At 44.1% G+C, this 10,000-nt stretch overlaps 3 protein-coding genes across 3 annotated transcripts in view; 2 read left to right on the top strand and 1 right to left on the bottom strand.

Annotated features, from left to right (window-relative positions):
• LOC134190955 (uncharacterized) overlaps positions 1-3,211 on the top strand; it is an 8,261-nt gene extending 5,050 nt beyond the window's left edge. Inside the window, exon 8 of the mRNA XM_062659509.1 lies at positions 2,856-3,211. Coding sequence (XP_062515493.1) covers positions 2,856-3,098 — 243 coding nt within the window. The 3' untranslated portion in view covers positions 3,099-3,211. The remainder of the gene's footprint in view (positions 1-2,855) is intronic.
• Positions 3,212-3,733: 522 nt separating this feature from the next.
• LOC134190954 (zinc finger MYM-type protein 1-like) lies at positions 3,734-6,214 on the top strand. Its single transcript, XM_062659508.1, is given in 2 exon segments — positions 3,734-4,326; positions 4,328-6,214. Coding segments are annotated over 2 exon segments (2,388 nt in total). The 5' UTR covers positions 3,734-3,825.
• A 1,232-nt stretch (positions 6,215-7,446) lies between these two features.
• The window catches only part of LOC134191346 (achacin-like), a 7,681-nt gene continuing 5,127 nt past the window's right edge, over positions 7,447-10,000 (bottom strand). The window contains exon 7 of the mRNA XM_062659954.1: positions 7,447-7,921. Coding sequence (XP_062515938.1) covers positions 7,662-7,921 — 260 coding nt within the window. The 3' untranslated portion in view covers positions 7,447-7,661. The remainder of the gene's footprint in view (positions 7,922-10,000) is intronic.

Genomic DNA, 10,000 nt, shown 5'->3' with positions numbered 1-10,000 from the left:
ATTACTGGCAGGGCCAAATCGAAGTAACTCACCAAGTCCATGTTAAACTGTCAGTGTGCCTGAAGTAGGCGGAAACGTTCCGGAAGTCACTAGGAAGACGACTTACCGGAAGTAGTAGGTGTGCCCCAGTCAGGTAAGAGCTCAGCACATGCGTGATCACTGGACAGTATGTCGTCTTCTACAGAATCTGCTCAGTCCTGTCTACCTAAAGTTCCAAGTCAGCCGTATCAGCCAATGTCCGGCTTCGTCTTTCCAAAGCGTACCTTCGGTAAGAAAGTAGTCGTCAGACGATCGTGTCAGTCGCATTGGTTTGAGAAGTGGAAATGGTTGCACTCTTCCACTAAGGATGATGTCGTCTTATTCCACGTGTGTGTGGTAGCGTTGCAGTCGAAGAAGATCAAGTGGCAGAAAGGGGACCCTTCCTTTGTATCAAAGGGTTTTCCACCTGGACGGAAGCCACGGTGGCATTCAAATCTCATGAATCGTCGTCTTGCCACAGGGAGGCAATGCAAATGACCGTTGAATTGCCCAAAACTTGCCCAGATGTAGGTGAGATGCTGTCTAGAGAGCAGGCAACTGAGAAGGGACAGAACAGGGAGTGTTTACTCAAGATCATCTCCAATTTGAAGTTTCTATCCAGACAGGGATTACCGGTTCGAGGAGATGGGAATAAGACTGACTCTAACTTTATTCAGTTACTGAAGTTACGTGGTCAAGACGATTCTCTACTAAAATGCTGGCTAACTAGAAAGTCAAGCAAATATGTATCTCATGACATGCAAAATGAGTTCATAAAAATCATGGCATTGTCTATTCTTCGACAAATAGCTGAATGTATCCAGAAGTCTACATATTTCTCCATTATGTGTCACGAATGCACAGACTCAGCCAACAGAGAGCAGCTGGTATTATGTATTCGCTGGATTGATCATGGCAATTTAGAGCCACAAGAAGATGTCATTGGTATGTACCAGATTGATGACATCTCAGCACATACCATTGTCAGTGTCATCAGAGATATGTTGGTGCGCATGAACTTCTCACTGTCAAGATGCCGAGGGCAATGCTATGATGGTGCTGCCAACATGAAGGGTGTGAATACCAGTGTTGCAAAGCAGCTATTGGATGAAGAACCCCGAGCTTTATACACCCATTGCTACGGGCACGTGTTGAACTTGGCTGTTGGAGATGCTGTAAAACATTGCAAAGTGATGAAGGATGCACTGGACACCACTTATGAAGTCTCAAAGCTTGTGAAGTACTCTCCGAAAAGGGATACTGCTGTGCAAAAGTTGAAGGAAAGTCTTGCACCAGACACCCCTGGTTTCCGCACATTGTGTCCAACAAGGTGGACGGTCAGGGCAGACTCTTTGAAGTCAGTAATTGATAACTACTGTGTTCTGCAGGAGCTTTGAGAGATGTCCAAAGACTATGTATCTGATCCTGCTATCAAGGGCCGCATCATTGGTGTTCAATTCCAGTTAAAACGTTTCGATATTTGTTTGGGGTTGCTTTGGAACAACTAATTCTGAGGCATATTGATAACTTGAGCAAGACCCTACAATAACCCAAGTTGTCTGCTGCTGAGGGTCAACGGATAGCTTTGATGACTGTTGCAACTCTGCACATGCTCAGAGACGACACACAGTTCGATCTTTTTTTCTGGAAGAGTCTTCAAGAGACAAGGACTAAGTTAGATGTTGATGACCCTGTCCTGCCCAGAAAGAGGAAAGTTTCAAGGCGATATGAGGAGGGCAGTGCTGAATCTGAGTTTTTCGATGTTTGCAAGCAATTTTATTTCCAGCAATATTACGAAGCACTCGTTTTGCAAGCCAACTTTGGTCTCATAGACAAGACTTCTGTGACAGTGTGTGACATTAGGGACTATATCTTGAGTTTATCTCCTTACAAAAGGGATTTGATGTCGGAAGTAGTCACTGTCCCTAAACTCATTATGGTCTTGCCAGCTACCAACGCCGTCAGTGAGAGGTCATTTAGTGCTCTCAAGAGATTGAAAACGTACCTTAGGAGTACAATGAAGCAGGATAGATTAAATCACCTACTCTTGCTGCATGTGCACAAGGATCGTACTGATTCGCTGTTGCTGACACATGTAGCTGAACAGTTTGTCAGTAGCTCTGAACATCGATTATCAGTATTTGGACGATTCTCGTAGCTGTGTAGTGTTGTTAGCCTTGAGTTAAGAGGAGTTTGCATTAGACTCGTATTGTGTCACGTGACTTGCCCGCCCTTTAGCGTGCGTTAGGCCTGCCCAATCTAAATTTGCTTCCACCGGCCCTGGAAATGACAACGCCGGAAACGTTGTCTTGTCATACGGGAACCAGGCACGACGGCGCGAGGTTTTGAGGAGGCTAGATGCCATTCATTTTTTAGTAGTCTGAGTAGCAACTGTCTAGAGTAGACAAGTAGATGTACATACACCAACAGTCTAGGTTACCTCTCATTTCACATTCTCAGGTCCTGTTCGCTTCTTCTAGAAATGTCTCCTTCATCTCGAGGTCCGTTGTCTGCCACAGCGCTTCCAACACTTTCTCTTAGTATATTCTTGGGTCTTGCGTATATGACAGACTGTGCCTTCTCTGCGAAGAGACCGTGACAGTCACCGCTTTGCCACCATACTGTAAAATACGACCCGTATATACGAACCAAAGTCCCGTTTGTTGCCAATCGATCGAGTATTTCTGCAATGCAGCAATGGTTGAACCAGTCATTGCCATGCACCCTCTATTGCTCCTTCACGTTTCTTGTAACTACAATGTCGACAAACACGGACGGTCTCCAGACGAATTTGTTGAACTAAAATTTTAATCAAGTGTTTGTGACCTGTATTGCAGGAGGGTTTCAATGTCTTGTCGAGTGGTACTAGATACGGAGTTCGCATTGGTATGATTGCGAACAATGAACGCGATTGTGCTTCAGCAGATTCGCGTATTGGCTTCGGAGGCAGAGGAGACGCTTGTGGTCCGCCCGAAGCAGCGAACAACTCGTGTGGAAATGTATCTCCCCTCTCGAGATGTGCTCCCAGCGGTCATGCTCCAGTAAACATTCCCGTATTTGGATACATATTGGCACGTTGAAACGGCAATGCCAAAATTATTAGCTAAATTTTTCTGTTAGCGCATGCATGCACGTTCCTAGACTGACACTAAAGGATTCGTAGGAATGACGACATGGAACATTGAGATGATTGAATTAACGTGCACGTGTTTAATACTAAAGCTAATTAAATGTTGTGATAAGCATGTCAGCTCTGCCTGTCTGTCTATCTGTTTGTCTGTCTGTCTGTCTGTATGTCTGTCTGTCTGTCTGTCTGTCTGTCTGTCTGTCTGTCTGTCTTCATATATTTTCATAAATGAATGCTATTACAACTAAAACTATTTAGAATGTTCAAGAGGCCCAATAGGGTCACTATACACATCACAAACTAATGTACGCAAAACTGAGTATGATAGTTCTTTACATTACTGGAGCTCATAGATAAAAGGTGTGATAGTTTCTTTGCAATAGTCCTAGCATTGCAACGTTGTAGCGCTGTTGAGAATCGTTTTCTCCAGTAACACATGAATTCATTAGCATTCTTATTGCCATCATCCATGTCTGTCTGTCTGTCTGTCTGTCTGTCTGTCTGTCTGTCTGTCTGTCTGCTTGACTGTCTGTATGTCTGTCTGTCTGCATGTATGTATGTATGTCATTGCAGGGGCGTAGACACAATTCTAAAACTGGGGGGGCTTAACCAAGAGGCCTAATTGTGCTTTTGCGCATGCGCCCAGTGCACGTTCATCACCCGACTGCATCCGTATCACAATGTCTCTGATAGCGTGGCTGCGGAAAGCGCAACAACCGGATGGAAGTGTAACTAACTATCCCACTGGCATTGACCATGAAAGCAATGTCTCAGGTGAAGAAGACGCCCAAGAGCACGCCCAAACTAGCAACGTGGCTGGACCAGCCTCTACAAGTTCTGAAAGCGGCCACCACTCTCACCAGCCCGACGCAACTGATGCCTCCGAGACAAGACCGGTTGCTGGCGCCCAGCCTCAGCCCACCTTGATGCCTTGGAGTCCTCACCAACCCTTGCTGTCCTTCCCATATCGCACATTTGCTAAGCAGCAGCGAGCATTCTGTTCTTCTTGGTATAGAAGATACCCGTGGTTGCATTATCAAGAAGCAGATGACAAAGTCTTCTGCTTCTACTGCCAGGTGGCGGAGAAGAAGGACTTAGGCTCAGTTGCTCTGCGCGCTGGGAACTTGGACGATAAATTCGTGAGAACTGGCTTTACAGACTGGAAGAAAGCACTCGATCACTAAATTTGAAAAACATCAGAAATCAGTCTTTCATCGTGATGCTATGGATATGGTGGTTGGCAAGAAACAGAATGTTGGGCAAATGCTAGGGAAAGGTTATGCAGAAGAAATGGTTGAGAATAGGAATATGTTACAGATAATTATTAGTTGCATTCGATACCTTGCTCGGCAAGGTCTCGCCATGCGTGGTCGGTCTAAACCTGAAGGTAGTGTCGCTCTTGAAAGGGATTCCAACTTAATGCAACTCCTCATTATGCGTGCTGAAGACAATCCGAGGCTCTGGAAATGGTTAGACAAATGCCAGGCCAAGTTCACAAGCCCCTGTATACAAAATGAAATTCTCAGTATCATGGCATTAATGATTCTGAGAGATGTTGTTAGGAAGGTATCGGGAAAGTGGTACACTATCATGGTAGATGAAACTACAGATTTGTCCAATACTGAACAAATGGTCTTCTGTCTTCGATACGTAGATGATGATCTGGAAGTCCATGAGGAAGTAATAGGGCTGTATAGCTTAGACTCAACTTCTGCTGACTCTATACTAGCAACAGTTCAAGATATCCTGTTACGCATGAATCTAAGGATTGACCATTGCCGAGGCCAGTGCTACGACGGCGCTAGTAACATGGCAGGAGCGAAGTCAGGCGTTGCAAAAAGACTAAATGATCTAGAGCCCCGTGCGTTGTACACACACTGCTATGGTCATGCATTAAACCTAGCGACTCAGGATGTGTTGAAAGGTATCAAGGTCATGCGAAGTGCTCTGGAGACCGTACATGAAATTACTAAGTTGATAAAAAAATCACCCAAACGTGAAAGCATCTTCAAGAAGTTTAAAGATGTTGTCACTGCTGGCTCTCCAGGACTACGGATTCTTTGTCCTACACGATGGACGGTCAGGGCTGAGGCATTAACGTCAATATCTGAAAACTACACTACACTTCAGATGACTTGGGATGTGGCAAAAGAAGCCACAAAGGATACTGAGATGAGAGCTAGAATTGGAGGAATCGCTTTGCAGATGGACACATTTGACTTCGTTTATGGTGTTGAACTTGGAAGAAAGCTGCTGAACATAGTGGACAACCTGTCCCGATCCTTACAGAGTTCTACTATTTCAGCATGCGAAGGCCAAAAGCTAGTCAGTACTACAACAACAACTATCCAGTCAATGAGATCTGATGAGTGCTTTGATATATTTTGGAAGTACGTTGAACGCAAAAGATTGTCACTTCAAGTGCCATCCCCTACCCTTCCACGACGTAGGAAAGTTCCAAGACAATTCGAGGTAGGAGAAGGTGCAACAGTACATCCAGTAGAAGTGAAGGAGATCTATCGAAGGGCTTACTTTGAGGCCATTGACTTGATTTTAGCAGCAGTCAAAGATAGATTTCATCAGAAAGGATTCAACATGTTACAGAAATTAGAGACAGTTGTAACTTCTCTTCAGCAACCCCAGCAATCGGAAGCACTGAAAGAGATTGTCAATTTTTATGGTGATGATTTCAGTCACCCAGACCGACTTCAAACACAGCTCACTCTTCTTCATGCAGGTACTGAACAGCCACTGACGGATGTACGGTCTCTGGTCGTATACCTCAAATCCTTAAGCAGTGCAGAAAGACAGTTTTTTTCTGAAGTCATCAAAGTAGTCAAGCTCATTCTGGTAATGCCGGCAACAAACGCCACAAGTGAAAGAAGTTTTAGTGCTCTCCGTAGACTCAAGACATGGCTACGTTCTACAATAAGTGAATGTCGTCTCAACTGGTCTATGATACTCCATATCCATAAGGACAAAACTGATGCATTACCAATAAAAGGTGTTGCGAATGAGTTTATTACACGTAATGAAAGCAGAAGACGACTATTCGGACACTTTGATTAAACTCTTTTGAATTAGTAAATGTAGTGTTGTGTTGTACGCGTACTGCCTATCCCTTAATGTATCAAAGATTTGAAATACAAGTCTCAAATTCTGGGGGGGCTTGAGCCCCCAAAGCCCCCCCGGTGTCTACGCCCTTGCATTGCTCTGGACGAATGACTGTGGTAGTAGACAAAGAGTGGCTCAAGCATCAAGGGCTTTCAGAGCTTTGAGAACGGCGGTCATTATTGATAAACACTTTAAGATAACAATAAAGAGGAAAATCGACAATGCGTATGTTATGTCTGTGCTGCAGCTTTATGGAACAGAATGTTGGGTCCTTCTCAGAAAGCAAGAGAAGAAGCTGAACACCATTCACACTATCTATGCATTAGAAATATCTTGCATGGGCATTTCCTTGCAACAGGCAACAGTGGTCTGAGTACATCACATTGGCAGAAGTGAGGACGAGTTGGGGAGATGAGGAGACTGCATCTGAGAAAGTGAAGAAAAAAGGTTGGAATGGTTGGGACACCTATTAAGAATGCCAGACCATAGAATACCAAAATCAACCTTAGTTGGATGGTTGCCTCAACCTCGTCCCAGATGTGGTCTAAAGATGAGATGGAGAGATATGGTGGGAAGAGACTCTAAAGACATTGAATTATCAGAGGAGGAATGGTATGATGAGGCTGTGAAGTCGAACCGAGATGGAGTACATTGTGTCGTGATGGTTTGGAACGTGAAGAGAGAGAATGAGGGTACATGCTCCGGTGGCAGTCAGGGACGTGATGTGTGCGGTGTGCTCTAGGACCTTAGAAGACAGAGTGACAAGGCGAGGCACAAGAAAAAAAGAAAGAAACCTATAAGGAAACAACAGAGTGCAATCCAATGTCCAATCTGTTTCAAATGGTTCCGGAGTAAAGGAGGATTGATGGTTCACAGATGTTTAAATTTGTTGCCTCTTGGACGCAAGCGTGACCGTGTTACGGTTATGGGTAGCTGGGTAACAGGACAGGACAAGTGGTGTGTGTGTGTGTGTGTGTGTGTGTGTGTGTGTGTGTGTGTGTGTGTTTGTGTGTGTGTGTGTGTGTTTGTGTGTGTGTTTGTGTGTTTGTGTGTGTGTTTGTTTGTGTGTGTGTGTGTGTGTGTGTGTGTGTGTGTGTGTGTGTTTGTGTGCGTGCGTGTGTGTGTATGTTGGTTTAAACAAAAATATATGTATCAAATAAGTTGGTCACTGGTGTGTACATACAGTATTCAAGATCAAAGATGCCCACAGATATTAGTATTGAATTGCTATACAAAGACGACAGCCTAAAATGATAAATGTAGCCTACAAAGTCAAACGGCACAAAACTCTAATCCTGCGTCAGAACAAAGACGCGTCCATCTAGTAGCACAATTACGACTAGTCTAAAGTTGTTTTTCTAGCTAAGTTAGTGAAACCGTGTAAGGGTGAGACTTTCAAATGCTACGGATAGAAAGGAACCCTTCTATTGGCGTAATACGATTCTTTCATTGCTTGCATCTCAGATGGCGATAAGTAGGAAGAAAGATTGAAGTAAGTGGTCAACATTGTATCAGCATGCTGTAGTGCACCTTCAGTCCATCCCTGCTGAATAGAGTAAACCGATCCACAGATGAAGATGTCCTGGTCCTCGTCCAATCTAATAATGTTTCTCGTTTCTTCTGTGTAGTTGTATCCAGGAGCCCACAAAGCATATGACTCACCTAAAACAGTAATTAAGTTACAATTTTCACAACAAGATTTGTCTGCATGCGAGTGTACTTGTGTATAATATGTCTAGAGATGCTGCTCTGCCGCGTATACATATCTATATATAATACTGTTGTTGTTGCAAAGAGGTTAAAGAGAAATGATAATCATGCTGATATCAGAATTAAAGGAACGCTGTCTATGTAGCTTGATCAAAGCTCTAGATATTGGGCTGAGCCGCTCTGCATGCTCTGGTCCAGATAGAAATCCGATTTAGAGAGCTCGTTACCGTATCACCCCGGCAAAAAGAGCAGGGGCTCCTATTAGAACATTTGGTACTATGTGCATTTGTACAATGTTGCTAGGAAATGGGGTAGAAGCCATGGAGTTCCCTGAAGGATCACAGACAAAGGAAGACATCACTGACAGGTACAGTTCTGATGAAAGTTTGCAGCATTTCTAACTGATGCACATGCACAGAGCAGTAACTGTTGTCACTGAAAATTTATTTGTGCAGGAAGCTAACATATCAAAATCAGAAATATGGATAGCAGTGATGTTTTCTTGCATCTGCAATCCTCTAGGGAATTCCAGGGCTTCTACCCTATTCCCTAACTACACTGTACAAAGGCACATAGTACCGAATGTTCTAATAAGAGCCAGTGCCTCTTCTAGGCGGGGTAATACGGTAATTAATTAAATAGAGCTCTGGTCCAATTGTCTTCCTCTAAGTTTGAAAGGTTCAGTTTTAGTACTTTGAGTTCGTAAGCCCCATGGTTATAACTAAAGTCTGTTCACGAATTAGATGGTCTCGTGCCTGAGGGTTGGACCTAGCTACACAGATTACCAAGAAAGCCGGATGTTGTGTTTGTATAAGAAGCTATCTTAGAGTGAAGGCCTGTCCACACTGGCAACTGGATCGCGATCCGATCGCGATCCAACCGCAACGCTGTCCACACTCGCAACTCGATCGCGATCGGATCGCGATCCGTCCGATCCACATCGCGAGGTGGATTCGATCGCGATCGGTTGAATCCAATTAGAAATAGTGGGCGTTACCTTCACGTACGCTACGCGTGTAGTCGGAACATCTAGCACTCCTCACCCGTCTTTGTTCTCGCTCACCCTACGTCGCTGTATCAACGCTTTCTACAAGCAAAGAAACCACACATACACATCGGTCATCAGTCACGTGATAGCGAAATGAGGCGGAGGTATCGTTTTCAAAGTGCAGTGCGGACGCTCGCTATCTCGATCGGATCGCGATCGAATCGCGATCCGATCGCGATCCATTCTGGTCTAGTGTGGACAGGCCTTGATTGCATTCTTGGCGTGTGTTGTCACAAGGAAACGCAACCAATAAATACTGTATCAAAATAACTCTGAGAGCAGAAAGAGAGGTGCAACGCTCAAACCTACAGCTTTGCGGTATAACATAGAATTCCATTCTGTTGAGACCCATGTACTACGATTTCTCCAAATTGAACCAGATTTCCAACAGATTCCCCAAACCGGAGGTGAAAGCCCCAAAGCAAGAACAGTTTAGAACATTGATTGGAGATTTGCAACACAAAGAATGACCTTTTGACACACAACCCGCTACATAAGACCTTGACTTTCCTAGGTAGGCTATTGCTACATTTTGGTTTTCAAGTCTTTTTCTTCCAGTCTGCTGTTACCTTTTAATTACTTATGGCAAAGAGCAAGGGCTTTCATTTGAGGAGTTCAGAGAAGTCCCTGGTTCTTTCTCTGCGTGAATTTTTTGAAAAAGGAAAAGAAAGTGGTGTACTGTTGCTCAACCAACCAGTTTAGTTCCAGCTACAGGATTCAGCAAGTCAACAGTGTACAACATTATTAAAGAGAAAGGAGAAACAGATCATGTCACCAGTCCAAAGAAAAGAGAGCACAGCGGCAAGTCAAGGAATACACTGACAACTTTCTAGAAGGCGTCATCAGACGAAGAATACATAGACTCTATACAGACAAGATATATCCAACCATGTTTTCTCTTCATGCAGCTCTTGTTGAGGAGGCAGAATATCCATTTTCGAAACACAACTTTGTACAAAACTGTGCATGAAATGGGGTTTAGG

Source organism: Corticium candelabrum, chromosome 15 (assembly GCF_963422355.1).
Source record: "Corticium candelabrum chromosome 15, ooCorCand1.1, whole genome shotgun sequence".
NCBI lineage: Eukaryota > Metazoa > Porifera > Homoscleromorpha > Homosclerophorida > Plakinidae > Corticium > Corticium candelabrum.
Note: the sequence above shows the minus strand (reverse complement) of the source record. Positions and strands in the feature narration are given on the sequence as shown.